Source organism: Bombus bifarius, unplaced genomic scaffold (assembly GCF_011952205.1).
Source record: "Bombus bifarius isolate JDL3187 unplaced genomic scaffold, Bbif_JDL3187 scf7180000008213, whole genome shotgun sequence".
NCBI lineage: Eukaryota > Metazoa > Arthropoda > Insecta > Hymenoptera > Apidae > Bombus > Bombus bifarius.
In genome coordinates this window covers 33,440-56,352 of record NW_022884516.1, presented here as the reverse complement: position 1 = coordinate 56,352, position 22,913 = coordinate 33,440, and the positions used below count along the sequence as shown (strand labels likewise).

At 35.5% G+C, this 22,913-nt stretch overlaps 1 protein-coding gene across 8 annotated transcripts in view; it reads right to left on the bottom strand.

The window, feature by feature from the left end:
• LOC117210900 overlaps positions 1 to 22,896 on the bottom strand; it is a 31,555-nt gene extending 8,659 nt beyond the window's left edge. For 2 of the 8 annotated variants that reach the window (XM_033454325.1, XM_033454326.1), the window contains exons 1-8: positions 22,549 to 22,896; positions 22,305 to 22,469; positions 16,823 to 16,894; positions 13,421 to 13,722; positions 11,629 to 11,966; positions 9,070 to 9,426; positions 6,356 to 6,899; positions 5,142 to 5,239 (exon numbers count right to left, since the gene is read on the bottom strand). In XM_033454325.1, coding sequence (XP_033310216.1) covers positions 5,142 to 5,239; positions 6,356 to 6,899; positions 9,070 to 9,426; positions 11,629 to 11,966; positions 13,421 to 13,722; positions 16,823 to 16,894; positions 22,305 to 22,324 — 1,731 coding nt within the window. In that variant the 5' untranslated portion in view covers positions 22,325 to 22,469; positions 22,549 to 22,896. Of the gene's footprint in view, positions 1 to 5,141; positions 5,240 to 6,355; positions 6,900 to 9,069; positions 9,427 to 11,628; positions 11,967 to 13,420; positions 13,723 to 16,822; positions 16,909 to 17,109; positions 17,132 to 17,189; positions 17,309 to 22,304; positions 22,470 to 22,548 lie in introns of those variants that run through there. The other 6 variants (XM_033454332.1, XM_033454333.1, XM_033454330.1 and 3 more) reach the window with 5 other exon arrangements.
• Positions 22,897 to 22,913: the final 17 nt, after the last annotated feature.

The window sequence follows — 22,913 nt, the reverse complement described above, 5'->3', positions numbered from 1 at the left end:
ATTATTTTATAAAACATTATTTTTAAGCACATTAAGCCGCAAAACAAAGATACGTACGTGCATATACATACGTGTTTAATCTATCGCCATTCTTTCGGCTGATAACTGATAATGTATTGGAGGCTATGTATGTATATCTTACGAGATCGAAGTCATCGTATGTAAATGTGTATAGATCCGTGACGAATCGGGAGTCCTTTTTATAATGTTTTCTTGCCTTGTTGCTACTACCCATGTTTTCAAGATTTTGCCTTAGTTGTTCTTTCACGTTTTAAGCTTTTCCGTCAAGCTGTTTCCTTGTCAACTGTTTATCTCCACAAGAACACCATACGCATTTTTCCTTCACTCTGTTTACACAGTCTCATCTCCGCGTATCATTACGAAAGGAGTTCAACAGGCGAATTGGAAAACCATTAACATTAATGGAAGGAGAAGAAGCCGACAGATTTGACAGACCCGTTGATATTTCTTCGTTCACCATGTCTATAATAGGTGCTACGTCTACATGCGCTCGCGCGCAACAATAAATTCTTCCTCTTGCTCGTATGCCGGAGAGTAATAGCTCGAGAGTAATAGATAAATGGCTTCATCGAATGATTTCTTATTCGTTGTACGCGCAAGGCACGAGAATAAAAATCCAATTTTCTTGTGTTATCTATCGGTTACTTTCTTTTCACTCATTCATATGTCAGAGACTAATTTTCCGTCGACATTGTTCTCAAATTATTCATAGCCATTCTCATTTCTAGCAAGGATTAGCTTCGTCTTGGCTCTACTTAAAAAATGAAAGTCTAACAATAAGGTAACGTTATAGAGTTAATGAAAGGTAGTAACTATGGACATTGAAAGCGGATAAAGAATGCTTAATCGACAATGAATTTAAAATCAATTTTCTCGGAGTACGATGTAATTTCCTCTGAATATGATTTGCAAGTGATTGGTGTAGGTCTGGTGAATTACATTAAACGTAGAAGAAGAAACGGATCTAAAAGTCTTTCTATTGTCCTCTCTATATTCAAACATGTTGAAAAAAATATTGAAATATCGTACAAGAATACTATTTACTATTTAGTATCGATATCAATAACAAATCTGCCTTTCTAATCTTCTAATGTACATATATAATGTAGGATTCATCGTAATCAAGTTACTGTACGAAGAGATGTAAATATGTTTAAGATATCAATTTTAAAATCTAAAATCTTAAAGCTACACGCCACCTACTAAAAAAGTAAACAGAAAAGGTCTTTTCTTTTTTCTTTAAGAAGAATTTGATGATATTTTGCGATTCAATTTGCAATTCGATCGATATCCTCGCTCGTTCCCAACAGTTGGGCTTTCCTTCTATCGATGTCACAAACGACTATAACGCGTTTGTTCACCTCGGCAGACACTGTGGCGCGTGCTTTCCATTATATATAATAAAAGGCAGACGAACAACGTCACAAGACGCTATTAGATACGAGACCGTGTTTATGATGCAAATGAAACGTAAGTATAATTTAATTACACGCGCCTTTCGATTTATGACGATTCGATCTATATTGTAGCATCTAGAGATGACGTAAACTGCTACTTGTGAATCAAGAGTGATTCGATCACGTTCGTTACCGATCACGCTGGTTCTTCACAGTGATTTGCGATTTTTCGTAATCGCTTCTGATTGGTGAACAGCATAACCGTTCTTTGCAAGCATCACATAACCCGTATGTTTTGTATCAACGATATTTGTATCAAGAATTTTGAAACCGAAAGGATAAATTCAGAATTTTAAGATACTGACATAGGATAGAAAAAAAAAGGCAAAGAAAAAAATGAATAATTCCTCGTTTCGAATATTAAATAAAGTAAATCTACGATAGACGAAGGAAACGCAACGTAATTTTAAATTAACGTTATACGTAGATATTTTTGTACAAGCTATATCGAAGTATTTTATAAGAAATGATCACAGACAATCAAGATGAAGAATTACGATCACAGTGAGCAAATTCACTCGAGATAACAGAAACACGTTCATAGTTACGAATAAAGCTAGATCAGACCATAATCGTGATTCTGCAATCGCCGTAATAAATCATAAATCATCAAATGTCAGTGATTTTGCACGCCATCTCTAGTAACATCGCCAAGCTATTTTCCTCGCGAATACTGATATTCAACATAACCTTCAAAAAGTATACGATCTATATTATTTTCGGGATTCTTTGATCAGAATGTACAACGAATCACGATGAAATCAATTTTTCGCTAATAGTTACACAGCATTACTAAAGTAAACCAAATTGTCGAAGAAGATCACGGGGACACTGTTATTCAAACTTCGTCGCATTTATCACGTCAAGAATATCAATTTCTCCTTTGACCGTCATAAAGTAAGCCGCAGCGCCAACGAAACATCGTTCCGCGAGTAACGGATGCGGAAGAAGATCGAACTGCCGACGATTCGAGTGAAAATAAACTTTATACACTGTTCGCCGATGTTAGACGCATTTAAAGTTTAGTAAATTTCACATAGTTTGGCAAATAGCTGTTCGATCAACCAACGAAGCTTTTATCTCGAGTCACGATTCACTGTCGTTCATTGTCGTTCATAGAGACAAGATATTTTTTCTAGCTTTTTACTCGTGATAAAACAGATCGGAAACATGGAAAGATACTGGAGTTTTTACGACGTGACTGGACTCGCGCGAGACGAGAACAACACGGGACTGGCATAAAATGAGTCAAGTGAGCGGCGAACCGATCTTCCGGTAACGTTTACTCGAAGGAGGTGGTAAAGCCGATGGTGCCATTAACCGTCTACGGAGGCTGAACTATCTTTTCACAGTGTTCGGTGAAAGTGGTTAGCTTATTTGATGCGCGAGTGTTCCTGTTTATTCACGTTTACAACAAGGAAACATTTAGTTTATACGGTTTATTCTTGATCAATTATACGGTTTAAAGTTCGGCAAGTAGTTTCGACTTTACACGGGAAACAGGAGAGAGAGAGAGAGAGAGAGAGAGAGAGAGAGAGAGAGAGAGAACTATCAGCTATACGTCGTAAGACAAAATAGCTCGAAATAAGCAATTTAATTCGTCTGATACAACGAATGATTAATGCAAATAGTTGGCTGTTTGAATATTATTCGAAAAAATCAGCTATTCGGTATAATAATTGAAATTTAATTTAAGAATGATTTTACCGCTAATGTATAGTATTTTCTATTAGCTATTGTATTACTTATTGGATATTATTATTTCAATATTCCCCGATATATTTCTTTTGATTGACATTGATTGATTTAAAAAATTATAAATGGCAATAGTAATTTAGGAAGTGAATTACTGCTTATTCTATTCCGTTATTCTATTAATATTTAACGTAATAAATAGACATAGAGTATCGATCAAGCAAAGAGTTTATTTACTAACGATTTCAATTACTTTAGAGAATAATGATTCAACATTTCTCTCGAATGCCTTAAATTATTATGCTTTTATAAGTATTTCATAGGTATTGTTTGTCCTTGTTAGTTCTATAATCGCACTTGCTTTTCTAAAATCGCAGTTCTATTTGTAAAACGTTTGGTATTTCGAAATAAAATCTTTTGATTATCACTGCTAAAGATGGTATATGTACCTTCACAAATTGTACGCAAAATGTTTCGCTTGACTGCTCACGCTCGAGTACTCTTTTCACCTACGTGAAACCGAAGGTGAAAAGGATACGTGAACCGAAGATGTTAGAGAGTTAGTTGCACCTCATCAAAATTGGTTTATGGGTAGTACGAAATCTCTTTCGATGCATTAGTTTATGATAGATCAGTCGTAATTATTTTTTTACGCATAAATTTGTAATATCTATACGAATGTAACGGCGAAATAACGCAAGTATTCTCCGCCACTAACACATCGATTTGTTTGATTTTATACATAAAAGAAAAATAAAATATCGAAAAGTAATATGTGCATTTATACATGCACATACGAGCGATAAATTCTTTTGAAAAATGTGTTTATCGTCTCCATTATTTATTTTCTCTCATAATTTATGACGCATCATTAAGGCTACTCGAACGTTTTACGTGCTAAATAGTGTTACATTCTATCTGACATGACGGTTGCATTGATCCTCTTCGTGGCGACATCCGTTTCCTGCTCCCCCATTTCCATACAATGGACATTGCGCCGCGCCGGCGAATATAGATCGTCTGTGCATTTAACGAGACTCGCTATCGGGACCCTGAAACGAGGTCCCAAGCCTCATCGACCTCGTTTTCCGCGTCAATAGTCAAAAAATTACTCGCGCGAAACCCCTCGTCACAAAATTACACGGATTTTCTTTTCTCTCTTGCAAGCAGCCGATCGAGTGCCTACGCGCAAGTGAAACATTCTCTTTCACGGATTCGTTTCCTTCGCTAACTGTTTCACCGATAAAGTAGGTTAAACGGGATTTCCCAATTGTCATTTAAACTCGACATAATTCTTCTTGTTCCCAAACAAAAAGAAAAGCTAAGGAGAAAACCTGTATTTCTTTTCCATTTCTGAGAAATAATTAGGTTAATTAATGTTCGAAGAAAGTTTCTCGACTAGTTAAACAAACTTTTGCGTTTTCTATTTCTTTGATTTTCAAATAGAAACATTATGGTTTCAATTAACGAAGATATTCCACAATTGAGAATATACTGGCGACTTTCCAGTTTTTCGCTAAACCAGTAGTTGCAACAATTTTTATATCGCATATCGCGCCTAAACTGAGATCGATATCTATCTTTGTGTACGCCTATCGCATCCTTTACAGTTTTATTTACAGCGGTCGACATTTATAATTACGAGTATATCTCGGCCTTTGACGATTCAATATCGTCGCGTGAACGTTCATTGAATGTTACCGTATTATCATCTATCTGTGAGAACATTGGCTAGCCGAATTTACCTTCCCGTACAAAAATTACGCGATCGTAATTAACGTAATTAACAGTTGCACGCTTACGTTCGACGTTTCGTTACTTTCTATCATTACCTCTTCTACTACAATTTATTATTCGAGAAATACAACCGTTAACATACCTCGTTTCTCTTGAATCGGCCTTGTAACGAAAACGTTGCTACGCACGACACCAATGCAATTAGACATATGTAAAAAGGTGTTTACTCACTCGTCGTTCTTCTTCGCGTGCAGCTCTCAGGTGAGATTCGATCGCATCCAGATCGATCTTTGGCATCGCTGTCTCGATATTGTAGACGTCGAAGCCACCTTACATGGAGAGAAGATCGCATGAGATATCGTTACAATCGTAATTATGTAATGTTAAGTTATTGCAAGTCGAGTCACATAGAAAATAAAGATTTTTACTTTATTATCTTCTTCCTCAACCATCATAATTATTTCATTTCTAGGTTTACTATTATGGTCATAGCCTTTTTACATTTGTCACCGAAATATTATGTGTATAATATGATACATAGTATACGTATACATAAAACATACACATATAATGCATTATATATAAGCGATCGTTTGAACGAAAATGAACAAATGTACACAAGTTGAATTAAGAAAAGAGCAAATTGACATTTTTATTACTTTCTTTTTCTAATAATTTTTGTTTTATAAATCTTATTTTATCACTATCTGACACTACGATACACACACCACATGACACTACGATAAAATTTCCATAGGATAAGCGTAAAATCTTTCTTCCATGATAATTTGCTCGATAAATGGTTAGTAATCCGATCTATTAGTAAATGTTATTTGTTCTTAATACGCGATTTTCACATAATAGAAAAGATATTTGTTACCATCGTAACGCTATCGATTTACTAACAGAAATGTTGATAAATAATCGCCTCCGTTTCATTTGATATACGTAGTTTCCTTTGTTCATCGATAAAGAAGAACTTGGATAAAGAAAGAAATATGCATATTTGATATTTACTTGAATAATTCCTCTTTTTCTTCAATTACTGGAAATTGAAAATTAGCCAAAGGAGCAACACACAAGCTATTACGTATTGCAATTATAAATGATATCTGCGTAAGGATTGCTGAATTTGACAAAATTTGTCAAATATAATCCTAGGCTATAGATATAATATAATGTGTAAAATTATACGTTATAATGTGAAACACGATGTAAAAAATGTTTTGAACATACTCCCCTTAAAAGAACTACATCTATAAAAATATAATCGTAAAATACGTGTAGAGAGAAACACGATACTTGGATAAAAAGCTAAAATATTCAATCTTCACCACTTAATGTCGCAGAAATCTTATTTATATAGACATTATCACATATAACGTATACATTATTATATGTATTATATATAATAATAAGTTATAATAACGTTATAATCAGTATACCTGGTCCATTGTCCGCATCAGCTCTTCTCTTGTCCGGACGTTTCTGTGGGTTCGCCGCTCTTAACTGTTGCAACTGTTGCTGTTGCTGTTGCTGCTGTTGTCTGCGTTTCGCTTGATTCCTCACCATTTTTTCTTTCTTCTTGGTATCCGCGCCCGATGCTTCCGGAAGATCACGGTCCAATAGCTTGTTCGTATCTTGCATGTCGTCTTTCGTCATATTGCTCGTGGGAACAGAGGATCGCGTGGACGAGTGAATAGGATCCAGTGCCTCCATAGCGACCACGTCTGGTACCGGTTGCACGTACTTCTCGAGATCGACCCCGATATCACGGCCGATGCTCGAGAGCAGATCAATCTCCTCGAGCTTCGTGTAGGTGGGCTGCTCCTCCGGATAACTGTCAGTGTCGGTATTGCTCTCCGAGTCGTCGTCGGCGGAGCCGCTCGACGTGGCCGTCTGACGGTTGCCTATTTTGGAACGGGCCTGGTGAGGCAACTCCTTTGCCTCGCGTATCAGGTCGATGTGCTCCACCACGATATCCTCTGTCTGAAAAGACAATGCTCGTTAGCCGCTTCCTTTTGCTTCACGGACAATGGCATTGGATGCATCGGACGTTTTTTACCGATTCGATTTTTACCGAGTACCTTTGCTATTTATCGTAAACGCGATTCCAGTTAAATTTTCATTTTCTCTTTTATTCAACGCTATGCATCGTACAAAGAATATTATATACATATAGCATGTGCGCTAGTAGTACACTAGTAATATGTACACTGTTATACACGTATCGTGTTATACGCTTGAAAAGAGTACTCTTTAAAATCCGCACTGCATGTGACTTGAATTTGAATTAGCACGTACTCTTATAATGGGCGTATACGTGTGCGACTCGGAGACAGATGCGCGACACGATTCTTTGGTTTCTGAAAAATTGAGTATCGCATAATGCAATACGATATAACGCAGCACAATTTTATTAAGAAATTCGTAAAAAGTAGAATCGATTAGTTTGACTTTGGATTACGAGTGGCCCGATTCGTTTAAAGCGCTTTATTTATTAAAATTTACATAAATTTTAGTTATGTAGAACTGTTTTGTTTTCTTCTAACAAAATATTAGAGTTCTGCTACGTATATCTGTTACAATATTATGTTTATACGTTATGATACAGTTGGTAAAAGTTTTTGTAGTTTTTATTTCAGAATTTACCCACGATCAACAGCGAATATATTAAATTATTGGAAAACGTAAATATCAATTTAATTCGTGAATATCAATTGGTTGAATATTTGTTGGAAAGTGGTATTGAATAGCATTTTAGTGGTCTATGCAATAGATATTTGCCGCAATATTAGCCAATATTCTATCTGTAATATAACCCCAATCAGTTTGATTAATTGTCATTGGTGCATAATGGTTAAATAGTCATGATTTCGCTTCATCTATGATATTTATCATGATATTTTATATTCTAATATCGCAAGATCTTTCATTTAGATAGTTCCCATATCGCTTAGAATCTATCGTTTAGAATAGAAAATATATTCACGTTACGATGGAGTGGTTTGCGAATGTGTGAAACAACGCAATTGAAATAGCTTCAGAAAATTACAACAAACTGTTGCAAACAACTATATAACACGAAGATAATATCACGATAGAGATATAGATGACATAAAATAATATACCTCATAAAATAATATATAAAGTATAAAATAATACGATATCGAAACATGCTCATGATAAAACGAGTTTTATCAATTTTTCAAATTTTCCCTATCGTACGAATAATTGTTCTTTCTTCAAATAACAATCTGTATAACAGTGGATTTTCATTCCGAGTTTATTTTACAACTTGTTCTACGTTCTACAGCACGATATAGTCGCGAAATTCATCGCCTCTTAGAATATTACTAACGCTTTAACATGATTTCGTGAAATTAGCCTGATTAGTCCTAAAGTTTGCGGAAATTTCTGATTAACGTAGTGGTGTAACTATAATACATACATGTCGCCAGTCGATGCCGACTGACGCTGTTTTAAAACCAGGAATGTAGTGTGAACTCTGTTGAATACATTGATGTGTTCTGCACGCGTGTGTGTTCAGTGCGCAGTGCTGCGCAGTTATTAGTCTCGCACATACACGGACAGAAGCGTGACACAGACGGTATAAAGCGAATTCTCGTTAATCTTGATTGTTCGTGCTTCGTCGCAACAGAAATCGTTCGTATTACAGTGATCGCTCTGTAGTATCACTGCCGCTTTGGAAAATTCCGACAATTAAGCACTTTTCTTAATCTCTAGCGTTGCGAGATTCAATGTGAACTTGTAATATAAACATCGTAACGTAATGTCCGAAATGACGTACGATTTACGAGAAGCTGGCAGATGTTAAACGACCAAAGTTAACATTTTTTCCTAAGAGATATGGCTCCATTACGCGGTGTGTTATCTAATTATAAATTGATTTTAACTTATACAGATGAGCGTTTATCATACCTTTAATACAGAAACAATGTTAGTTTATTAGAATTGAAATTATAATCGCAATGTCGAAATAACAATATCGTTACAACACACATGTATTTACATGTATATCTGTATTTACGGGTCACATAAATTCTTCGAAAAAGTTACTTCGAACTTGCTTCAATAAATCAATAAACTTATTCGATATGAAAGTTTGTACATGGATGATAGAAAGCTGGAAACCCACCTCACCGACCTCGCTAGTCTTCCCCGAGTCTGGTATTTCCTCGATCTCCGGAAATTGGAGGATCTCCTTGACGCTAGTCGTCAGTTCGACGATCTCGACCTCGACCGGAATCTCCCGTTCCTGATTCTTTTCCAACACTGCCTCCGACAATTCCGTAATGTCCTCTGCGACTGTGTTAGCAAGCGCCTCCTCCGGTTCTAGCACCGTCAAATGCGTCTCCGCTTCAACCACGCTGTTCACGATATCCGATTTCGGCGTGAGGATCTTTTCTTCCGTTCTAGAGTCTTCAACGCTTTTCACGTAGTTTATACATTTCTCCGATGGCGGCACCACCGACTCGTACAAAGATGTTACAGTCTGGAAACAGAGTCGATGCGTGTTTAACCCTTCAGTAACAAGTCGACCAACTACTTGCATATAGTCATTATATAATCGGATCGTATATCGTACAGACCACAAACGGTTAGTATAATACATTTGAACGGATCCTAATGCATCCCATATGGTTACGATGATACATGGAAAGGAAATAAAATACGATGTATATTGATAAGATAATATACATACGTATTAGCCGAATTGCTGAAGGAAAACTGATAAAATTGTAACAATGTCATTTTTCAGGAGATGACGCGAAGCAATTTCATTTATGCATATCTCTGATTAAATAACGAGGGAAGTGTTTGGCGTTGTTGGAAAGAAAGCAATCGTTGGTATATTTCAGTCACTGTTAAGTCTTAGTCAAGTATTAGTCGCAAAGGAATGTCGTTGAACGCCATTCACACATTCACATTGTTACTGACTTAACGTTATGACTTTTCATAGCTATGCAGTTAAACTTACAGTTAACTTACAGTTAACTTACAGTTTAAGAAAGAAAAATTTAATCTGCAGAGAAACTATAAACAAGCTCGGAATTGGAAACGAAGGGAATTGGAATATAATTAAGAATTCCTCTGTTGAACGTATTTTGGACCAGTCTGAAACAAAGGCGGCGTTTAAATGAAAGCTGTAGCTAAATTTGAAACGCGTGAATTTGCTTAATCAATATTAGCTGTGACTCTGGTTTCCAACTTTAAGTTTCTTATTCCGTTTAACTAAGCTTACTTGGTTGTTACTCGATACATTATTCGTAGCGTTGTCTAGCCTCTATTTCAAAAATGTTCATTTTATTAATTATCTATCCAAAGAAATATTCTTGTAAAATATACCTTTCTGATTAAATAAGCTCGTTCCTAATTAAGAATTTTCGCGTCTGTCTATCACAAACACGAATTACAGCATCGTTTAATAACCGAAACATTCCCACATGTTAACATTGTTTAGTAACATTATAAGTGAAATATATATATATATATTTATTCATTTATTTATTTATTTATCTCTTTTGAAAAAAGTGTCTCAAAATTTCGCAAGTGCTGAAAAATATTTGAACACTTACAATTAGTTGTCTTTGACAGAATATAGTTTAATTACGATATTATGTACGAAAGGATCTGAAATTATTTCATTCTATATTATTGTTACTATAGCTATGTATAATAGAATGATCAAATTGACTTGTAAAAACTAATATGCAATAATAAAATTAGCCAATTGTCCAAGCTCATATCCAGCTTGTTGTTTGGAAAGTTCGTTGTTTTCAGGTTTAAATTATAAATGGAACAACAAGATTCTAATTTCGAGTAATAGTACGTGAAACCGACGGATACATCGACAAATGGCGTATTTAATTTTAATATAACGCCGTCAGTCAAATATTTTGATAAATAATATAATAAGGATACAATATATGCTGTTCCTATTCGTGAATTTGCCATTCATTCCTATATTTTACAATTTATATATTATCTTGTATGCGTATTGTAGCTTCGTTGGCATTTTTCAAAAGGGTACAACTTATATTTGAAACTTAACTACGATTTTGATAATCGTACTTTTAAGTACAAGAATAGCCCAACAGACTTTGATCGTTTTCTTTTATAAAACACAGAAACAAGTTTTCAATTCTTTTCTATGTACATGTATGTAATAGTTACTACAAAAGGTTGTTGCACGTACCCTTATCTTTCAACGAGACGTTTTTTATATGAACGTTTTTAGTATATGCCAAGTTGTACAAAATTTAATACACTTGAAACTATCTAGTTAGCGTGTATGTAAATGTTACGATAAATAAGATAAATAAGATTCCACTTTGGACTTTTTGAAAAACAACCAAGTTATGGTAAATTTTATAAATCGATGTTGACTAGATCGACCAATCGAACCTAATCCATGCCTACAGTATTCGATCATTGTCCTTTATTTTGAAAATTACATTTTGCCAAGTATTGTATAAATATCAAATAATAATAAAAATAAAGATAATAATTGGAAGTAATTTCACGATGTGCACCATAAAAAAAAAGAAAAAAAAAAAGAAAAATATCGCTCGCTACATTTCATCCTCCTTTGTTCACCTTTACTTACAGTCCTTTAAGCCCTTTAATCAGCTTCCTCGATGAGTATTCATTTGCTAAACAACGAACAACCAAAATCCGTAAGCATGTTATTTACCTGTATATTAAACTTAGGTTTCTCATAAAAAATCTTCCTCTCATTCCTTTGACCGCACAAATGATTGATGCTGTCTTCAACGTTGTTGTTGTACTCGTTGTCGTTCTCAGCTGGTCTGGTGTCGATGTCGTTCAACCTTGTATAATCGGGACAGCTCTCGTGTTCATCCTCTGTCAGATCTGTGTCCGATAGAAGAGAAGGCGCCAGGTGTTGAAAGCCAGGATAGTTAGGGTTGACGATACCGCGACAACCTGAAGGCAAATTTCCCTCCTCGGACCAGTCAGACCACTCGGACGGTGTCAACTCGTGGGACGAGTCTTCGTGAGAGGAGTTACGCCCTGTGGAATTTCATGCTCGTCGCACATTGCCGGAATACTGAATAATCGTAGCGTGCCACTGACTGACTCATCACAGCTGCACCAGACGCCCCTCACCGGGGATTTCATTGAATCGTTTCATTAAATCACACGTGTTGATCTTAAACATTCTCACATGGTTCGAATCGCTGCTCTGGCAATTGCAGATATACATGTAATGGCTGTTTGTAAACTCTTATACTATTACTAGTATTCCCTACTATTGCACTATAGTAATTAATTAATACTAATTAATTAGTAAATTAGCCGAAAGTGCTGGAAATGCGATTAGTGAATTGGCAATGTAAATGTAAGGAAGATGTAGATGTCAAGATGTCAAAAAGCTTCTTCCTCTTCATTCCTTTCTTGTTTATGTTAGCTAATTACATACATACGTGTGTGTGTGTGCGTGCGTGCGTGCGCGCGCGCGCGCGCGTGTGTGTGTGTGTAGAATAAAAGTTCAACTAGAAAATTGAATATTTAATATGGATGTTACATGATCTTAAGGTATTAAGATAAAGAATTTGGAGACTTGGAGAAATATTAAGAAATGCGATAATCTGCTGAATTTAAGATATAAAGGATTACTGTTAAACTAAAATATTCCTAAATATTTAACATGTATATCGTCGCCGCAACTCTTAATTGGTTTCCAACTTCATCCCATTTTTAATACTATTTTCAAAAAGATGTAATTAGTCAATCTATATATGTCTGTCATATCTCGCTGGTATAGACAATAAAGAATACAAGTTGATGATAATACGATGAGAATTCCACTTTATCAATATCATGTAACAGTCACGCATTAATTAACATTCCAACTTATTTGAATACTTCTATTTTGAAAAGACTGGTTTCGACTCATATCGACGGTAAAAATCACATAATTTTCTAGCGCAACGCCTTTCCGTATATTAAATCATTGTTCTTTGGATGATTCTCGAGATTCGACGATGAATTGTTCCTCGTATTTTATAAAAACAGTTCATTATTAATCTCTTCCCACAAATTTCTACCATAACCAGCATTTTCGACAGAAACCTAATCTTCAGTCACAAAGCATTCAGCCAGGATGACGATCGCAGAAACTGAATGAAATTCATCGCAATCTCTTTTTTCGGAATCATAAAAAAATCTGCATTTTTACAGCGCTCATAGTCATCTTCCAATAGAATCTTTTACCTAAATCGTCTTTGCTACTCAAATTTCGTCCATTAAATCAAGTCCATTGTGTATCTGTAGAATAATACGACATTAAAGTTTTGCAAGGAAGATGACAGAACGCAATGGATCAACGAGTTATGTACTTGTCATTCTGCAAGATACATCGTCCGCGTGTCAAAAACATTCCGTTCGTCTTCTACTTTGATCGAACTATCTAAACTACACAAACCATTTATAAAATTTTTCTTATTTCAAAAAACAATGATTACCTTCGTAGTCGGCCAAACTCTCCACGGAACTGTTCCTACAGATTCTCGGAACTGTCAGGTTGTTGTTCAAGTTGCTGGTTTCGTTGTTCGAGCTATTGGTTTGCACGTTTTCGCGGGTGATGGCAAACGAGGACCACGTGGTCGTGTCTTCGGCGACGCGAAAATCCTGCGCAACTTCCACAACGAATTCGGTGTTGATTTGGTGGCTCCTGGCGACCGTATCTACGGTCGTCGACGAAGTTCCGTTACGATTTCCGATCTCCTCGACGATCGGCTGGCTCTGGTCGCTCCTACGTAACTGACTGCGAGTGAGACAGAGAAATAAGTCCAAATGGATCGATACGTTCCGTTAGCCGTGGCCCGTACGATCTATAACGATGCAAATATAGAGGCAGCACACCCATGTAAGATGTCTGCAAGGTGGCACGAGCTACACTCTGCTATTTCATGTCGCTCTAATTTTGCGAATAATCAAATTTGCGATTACGAGCAACTAATTCAGCTTTATCGCGCAATACTTTATTTACTGACTCTCTTGGACCTCGACGCGCGATTATCGTTGCTTTTTCTTCGAACGCGTTTTGTATTTTAATTACATTATAATTAGAATAATTAAAATATTTTTGGTAAAACTTGATAAAAGCTTACACATCACTCGATCAATCGATATTATTTTACGAAACAACAGAATAATTGTTATCGCTTGACGTAAGCGGTGGCCGGCTTAAAGGAACTAACGTGCGCGCTCCCGCCTGTGTATATGTATTGCAAAATAAACAAAAGATAAGTGCTAGATTTGAGTTGGATTTAAGCAGGATACATATCAGTAGGTAGTGGTATTGACAGATTTATGCGAATATGTTTCGTGAAAACAAAGCGGGATCACCGGTTATACGTTTAACAGGAAAAGATTGTTCAAGATTTCAACGTGTTTTGACGTGTCGAAAAATCATTGAAATCAGAGATGAAGTAACTTTTTTGCAGTTTCATTTATATGTGTGTATATTGTACATATATATACAGCGTCCCGTTTGGAAGTACGCGCGCAATTATTTGCCAAACTGTATCTAGTTTAAAAAATGGTTTAAAATAAAACTTACTGTTAACTAACTGTTGCTTTTTATTATTAAATATCATATATACCTTATTAACGGATATTGATTAAAATGTACTGAATTTTTATTTTCTCACTTTGTTTAAAAAATTGCGCGAATTACTTATTCTCAAAGCATACGAAAAAACTGTTTATACTTCCTGTAAATGACATATATAGTGTATTTTCACTTCCTTTTGGTATTTCATTTTCTTCGTCCCACTACTTTTTCTTTCTTTCTTTTATGTTATCGACATCACTGTCAATTTCCCTATATAGACAAGTCAACAAATTTTGTTCAAAAATCAATCAAATATTAATTCTCAATTCTATTTCAACTTACTTTCTTAATAATGTCAGAAATTAACCAGCAACATTCATCTTTCTTCCCTCTTTTATTAAGAGGAACAGATTTCTATGAAAGAGATTAATTCATTGATTGGAGAAAGTATGTACAAAATATGTATCCGCAATACCAGTGCAAAAGGACGAATTTTTTCTCTCAGATCAAACAGTAGGTGGTCGTTAAATTGAGTTTCGAACGTTAGGCAACGCAGAAGGGCATCGGTCAAGCTAGTTTTCGTCGAATCTTTGAATCAACCGAGGAAAGTGATTAGTGCGTTACTGTGCAATTTCATTGCCATGGGATCGTAAAGACAGAGATAGATGTATGCGATGGTTCGACCATTCGTCGTTAGAACACGAATAGACTATTTTCTGTCCGGTCTCTCATAATCACGTACACACGGCGGCCACGTTTTCGAATATTAAAAAGGATAACGTAACTCTATCTAATAAAGGCAACACACCATACTAAAGAAAAGAAAATTACTATTAATTTCGCGTAATCGCTTGCTAAGGATATGTACGATCCTTACGTCTAAGGATATTTACAGGAGAGAATTATAAAAATCATTGAACGATCAAAAAAAACTTTGTATTCGCTAACAAGGCACGTGTAACTGTAAAACTGTTTTCTCCAAAAACTCGTGTCTTGGGGCGGGAGAGGGGAGGGGCGATAGGTTACAAAACACATGCGGCACAATCATTTATTGTGGTCTGTATGTATAGTGATGTCAGTATGTATAGTATAGAGTGCGCGTGCGCGTGCCTGTATGTGTATATGTGTTTGATGCATTTGGAAAAGGTTGAAATATTTATAAATGACAACATCGATAAATTAGAATCTAAACGAGGTACATAATTACTTTAATCTCGTTCTACTTTCTCATCGACATCGTAAGAAGCACGAATATTTGGAATGCGTGAATAAAATGGAGATAACAAGAGAGAAATAATAAGAATGAATACAAACGAGTATATGTATATTATATGTATACGGTAAACTCTATGAAAAGGGAACCGTTTAGAGTCAACACTAACCTTATGGTTTTTCCTTTTCAGTTAAATGCCTTGGCATTGCTAATAATAAGGCACGGAATAAATATTCTACGATTTAGACTAGTTAAGTAACATTTAAAGCTACTCGTTGCTAGATCAGTGAAAGCTACGCCGTTAAGCTGTGAGCTAATTACTAATTCTACAAAGAATTATCAGCTACTCTACTTAACGATAATAAATAAAGAAAAGGGATGCAGTATTAAGTGAAACGTGATTAATCGATATTGAAATAAATATTGCACTCAAGTTCATGACGATGCTATTCACGTGAATCTCTTAATGTTTCACTTTACCCTCGTAATAATATTCATCGAAGAACAAAAATGCAAAATAATTAATTTCATGGGAATTATCACAGCGATGATTAAACGATGCTAAATGACAATTTCAAATTAAGCGCAACAACATTAAAAATGTTGACGCAACAAAATTAAAACCAGCCCGAAACGTAATAACGAACACCCCCTAAATTTTTCACTTACAACAAAGTTCGTATCTTTGATCGAACAAATAAAAATATAGTCAACCTAAAAGAAATCGATAAAAAAGATAACAAGATAGAAATTTCGATCTAGTTAGCGGGGAAAGATGGCAAAGAAGCCTTATTATTCGTTTAGAAATTTCCAATTAGAACGACTGAAAGAAAACTTTTTGTCGTACGAAATACTGTCACTGTTCACGGAAACCTTTAAACCACTGTTTAACCTTTTTCGTGAAAAAGCTCGTTTCGAACCAAAGCGACCACGGTGCAACAACGATCACGATCACGATCACGATCACGATTACAACGAGGATCACGATGACGACCACGGTGATGAAACGAAATTGTGCGATTACGGAACGGTGAAGACGGATCACGAACATCGACTAACCCGGTTTTGACTCAACGAATTTGCAGTTGCACTTACTTGTTGTTCAATCCTCCAGGATGCAGCGGTATCGAGACGACAGCCTCCTTGAGCCGCATATCGAATCCTCGTCTGAAAACACAGTTCCAAGAGAGACTGGTTGGTTAATCAGGTGGATCGAAAGGATTCTTTCTGCTTTTGCACGATAAAACACGATAAAACACGATAAAGCACACACACACACGCACGCGTGCACGCACGCACGCACATGGTCGCGATATCCATCAATCCCACGGAATCATTTCATTTCACTGTCGGAGCGAAAGAAGAAAAACGCTGGATCGAACCTATTGTAAAATGACCAATAACTCTTCTCTTTCCTCTCTACCAGTCCGAGGGTTCTAAGGAAAGGAGGAATGGGACTTACCGACCGCCATGTTGAAGTCGTGCGCAAGGGTGCTCGCGTTTCCCGTGGTTTATCGACTCGCAACCAACACCCTCGTTTGCTCTCCTTTCACTCTCCTACCACTCTCGTCGCTATTCTACCTTGTCTCTTTTTCGCCCACTATATCCCTACCTTCTTCCTCCTGCTCCGTCTTTCTCTCCCTCTTTCTATCTCTCTCTCTCCCTCCCTCTCTCCCTCATCATTCTCCGTCAATCTCTCTCTCTCTCTCTCTCTCTCCCCCCCTTTCCTCACTCCCTTTCTCTTTCTCTTTCTGTGCTTTCTCGACTAGTTAAAAGTTGCTGTTTTTTTCCAAAGTTTTACTAGTATCGCAGAAATTTACATTACACGAGGATATCCTTTATATTTGGTTAGATTGTACTTTCGAAAGGAATATTTTTGAAAGGTTTGGCAGGCATAGTGGGAAACGTTTAATCGATCGTTGCTTCCATCACGCTTTCGGCTCGAGAGATGCATTTGCTCGGGTTTCTCCGAGAACCTGATTTCAATCGCATGGTTTTAAAATATGGTGTTTAAAAGCGAATGATTTTGGTATAATTAAAAAGATCGTTTTAGTGCAGATAACGAATATCACGTTGTCTGTTTGAGTGAAAATGTTTGTCATATGTTTATTTCTTTGATATTTTGACAAGTACGCGTTTTTAAATGTCACTGAAATTGTTCTTTTATCAAATAAACTTTGTTTTTAACAAAGTATTATTTTCCTGACCTTTTGGTTTTGCACAAGTTCCCAGTCTTTAGTTACACAGAAAGTTATTTGATTTAAGCGTTACATATTTCATTTAGTACTCTATGATTAAAATCTTTTTGTTGGAATTTTATCTTGAAACACTTTATGTATACGGAATGCTTGCAATGTACACTATTTCATTAATTCTACAATATATTCTGTAATATATTCTGTAATATATTCTGCAACATATTTTTATTGTATCATTTCAATGTTAAACTTGCCTACAAGGTACACTAAAATATTTTAATTCTTTATCTGTTGCCTTTCTTTTTTATATTTTCAACAAGTTAATGAATGAAACGTAAGAAAATCCGATATCCTTGAGTTTACATTTACGGACTATGTACATGTATACATATGTATTTCTAAATATCGCGATAGAAACAATTTTCATAATTTTTCTAAAACGTCTTCTCCTTATTAGCAATAAATATCGAATATCTCAGTTGAAGCAGCAGTAAAATAAACAGAAAGAGCAGAATTATAGCGTAAACTTTTATTTCAATTATTTTCTATTTCTTTTATTTTATCTTAAAGACCTTTAATACTTTTACATCGATAGAAGACTTGAAAAGGCTTACATACGAATGAATACATATAAACAACATAAACAACATAAATAAATAAAAGATTTACATATTTTCAAAAGCAAGATTTACATAAATAAATCTTGCTTTTCTACGATATTCCACGATCTCGTCAATGTATACCAAGCAATTTTGCTTTCTGCAGTGTTTATCGTTTGTAAAAGGCCTGTAACCAACCTTACGCAAGTATGCATGGGTTTTACTAGCCTTGTATTTTATTTCTGTTATTCCACGCCTACTTATTTCTTATGGCTTCTGTTTTCTCATCCGTTTACCTCAATTCTCAAAGCACTTCAAACAGGTAATTAACGGAACAATTCACAGAGAATTTCTTGAACTGTCCTTACTCGAATCTCGTGCAAAGTAGCCTATCCTGTAATTAAAGCGATTCATATCTATTTCAGCTATGTCTATATATTTTTCTTTATGATAACGACGTATTTTCTCAAGGGAGAAAACGCAAGGTACTAGATAGAAAATAGGAATCTCACCGAATACTAATCACAGTACTAGTAATTTTACTAATTTTCCATTAATAATAATTGAAAGATAACTGACAGACATCTAGCAATTACTTACTAAGTCTTAAATTTTTGGAAATATCGACGAATTTAATTAAAAGGAAGAAAGTAAAAATAAAAATCACTCAGCGTACTAATAATAGTACGTAATTCTGCCAATTTGATAATAATAATAGTAAAATACGCCAATTAAATATTAAGGAAAAGATTTTCGAAAACCATTGAGAGTTTCATTACAATATCTATTACGATAATTACCATCATTTTTTGGAAGATTACAGTATACAATCAGTACAAGGTAGAATGAACATGCGTCGTCTGGTCGAATAAAATCTATTATCAATAGGTTAGTTAACGTTTAAGCGAAAATAAAAAGAGATATTGCCTTCGGTTTTCTTAATTGGAACGAAATTGACAAACTGAGCTTTATAAAACTTTGCCTTAGAATTAGTGTAAATTTGCGAAAAACAATGTTTTTACATTTTCTCTAGCATACTGTATTTTATAATTCAAATAATCTATATTACATAGTGTAATAGTGTAACAATTATTCGTTTTACGTAAGGCTCGGATGTTCGTTGGATAATGAGAAGAAAAGAGAGTCCTCGATGAAAGAGAATAAGCGCCGCATATTGCATATGCACTGTGAACTACGAACCACCGGACTATTTTTCCGAGAAAAAGAAGATTCGTATACCTTCCTCTCTCCTCTCTACTAACCCTATCTCGTTTTCTACTGCAAGCCCTTTAACTTTTAACTGTCTCCGCTTGGGTTGCGTGCTATACATTATGTACATCGTAGATACAGGAACGCATCGATCGACCGTGTCCTTTCTACCCTTCCTGGTAGTGAGTTTCGCTTAAGGCCACGTGCTGCAATCGTGGCATGGATATCAGAGAAGTGTTCGCTCAACAGCTGGAATGATTGGATAAGCACGTGAAAAAGGCGGCGCAAGACAAACCGCAAGTTTTTTCAATGAGAATGAAACAATTTGTCTGCCTATAATATAACAAGCTTTCTTCGTTTGAATAATTGACGAGGATTTTGAATATAATGCAAGCCCTTCGTATACTATGGAACCATTTAGACGTTGTTCCACTGATAGCAGGAGGATGGAGGTGGATAAACGGGTTGGATTGATGGTGAAATATACAGGGATGATAAAAATTGTTATTTCATCCGAATTAGATTATTTGTAGCCTGATGAACCGAATGGTGTGTAAAGTTAGTTGGTTAAACAAGGATTGTAAAAATTGTCGTTCCTTCTATTTATTTCAACATCGTTTGTGAGCAGCAAAATTAGTGTTTGGAAATGGATTTGAAGCAAGCACTAAAAATAATAATTGTCTAGTTTCTACATTTTTATGAAAACAGTTGTTAGGAAAAGGGTTGATTTTTGTTTAAATGGAAACTGTTGATCATTAAATCTTGAAGAGATTTATCAAAAAATTGATCGATTAAAAAATATCAATTTTTAAGCGTTTCAATTACGAATACTATACTAAATGAACAAAACCTTTTTATTTCCCCATTAATTTATTCACATACGTAGAATCGCCACCTTACCGACTAAGCCATAATTATCGAGATAATTCAAAAAATAAAAGAATATATAGCTACTCCTTTAATATTGCAAAGTATACAAGATTTAACATATTATATATACATATATTTTCATAACATTGAGTATCTGATACAATATAATGTTTATAATATGTTTTTTGAAATATTTTTCTCAAAAATCAGACACTTTAATGCGGTTTCATACTATAATACATATGTGATACCAGACTTCGCGGTACCATCGTATCATATAACACACGACACACTTCTGGCTATAGCCAGAGGTCACAGATTCTATTCTTTTGTTGAATCACCGCGGAGATTCATAACGATTTCATTTAAATATCAATACTTGCATCTATACTATATCGATGTAGGAGCATGTGATGTGGCAAAGCGAGAGAGGAGAGGCCTTACGAAATCGGAATTTACGTAATCGGACGTTCGGCCAAAGAGCCGAAAACACTCATCGCCAACATACCATCTTGACTTTCCATTCTTATTGTTCCTATTTATTGGGCTTGGAGAACTCTACACCTACTTTACAACATTCAGCTGTCATACATTGACATTGGCCATTGAATGATTAAACTTACAAGTACATCTTTTGTTTCTTTCTACGATAGTTTCATTATCCGATTAATAATTTCCCACTAACGGTTTGCACCGTAGTGCAAACTCTTTTTCTCAACTTCTTTTCTAGATGACTCATCTATCCTCATTTGTCTTCTTCGTTAGTCAATTTCTTTTTTTCTCGTCACTACCTCGTGTAGTCGTGTAGATGTCTTTATTCCGGACGAGCCCGTATATATACGTAGAATGGGGTTTTGGAAGAGAAACCAGAGATACTGTCTTTCAAGCTTAGGTAGAATAATTTATAAATTAAAAAAAAAAAAAAAAGAAAAAAATTATTAGACCGAAAGTAGGGCAATACAAGTGTTATCCTCGCGTGTCATAACTATATGTATAACCGTCTTTGCTTCTCACATATTCAGGCATGCACATACATACACACATCGTTCTGGTTTACATGCATTCATATTCATACATTGCACCATATTCTTATACGTATGTAAACTGTACGTACGTCAAGCAATTGCAAAAAACATATTCGAATATTTAGAATTTAATTTTTCCAAATTACATACTATGTACATTATCTTGCTGAAAAGTTAAACGAGCAAAATTGTAATGCTCCCTTTGTAGAAACCTTTGCTTTTGTGGCTGTATTCACAAAAGTAACTAATAATTATCAAAATTATCTGTAATTTTAACAAAAATGTTCAAGTCCCTTAAATTATCTATTGCAATAAGTAAACTGTTAAACCAAAATAAAAATTCTACACGGGCACTAATTATAAATATCCACGAGAAAAAGACATTAGTACTTACTTTCTGTAACCGTGAATATTATTCAATTAATTACTGATATGATAAATATTCTCTATATAGTAGAATAAACTACAAACAAATTCGATATTTTCCACGTAAGCGTGAGTTCATTTAATCATCTTAACTTAAAAACATAAACATTAACTACCCATCTCGCAATCCAACGATTCCTAAACACTTGTAATCTAAAATTATCTCACATAATCTAAATTATCTCTTGTTACCGCTTCTACATATCGTATCTTGTATTTCGTTAAATCGGGCATGCAACGAACCACTCACTCGTCTCTCGTACGTTGCATAGTTCCCAACCGACAAAATCCTTTCGTAAAATCCACCTTTTAGAAATTCCACCAAGCTCCTTTCCCAAACAGTAGCACGAAAACGCGTCTTTCAGCGTCCTTGCGTCACGCGACTCGCCTTTCCTCCATATTGTCACGTACGATTCTGTGTGGACTCCATGGTTACCCAGTTCACATGTATACGAGCATCCTGAACGTGTCATATTAAACTTTTTTTTACTTACATGCCTTTTCACTAGTAATCAGCAGTTATTCCTTAGCGTTTCCTAGCTATGATCAAACCGAGTCCTTAGCTTTCACGATGCCCTCGATGATAATGTCGCTGCCCTCGCATTCCACGATCGAGTCCACCAGAATCACGATAGAAGAGACGCGGGTGTTATCATAAAATTATTATTTTCTTTCGGATAATTCTGAAGCGAAAATGCCGATTTCAAGTTCTGTTCTTCGTTGTTTCCACGTCCACTGAGAGTCACGCAGCGATTACGCAAAATATTTTTGATGCACGCGCGAACAACGAGAGGAAACTGTGAGAAACGGTGTTGGCGTTCGATTTCTCTCTCCCTCTCTGCTGCTCGTCGCCTCATTC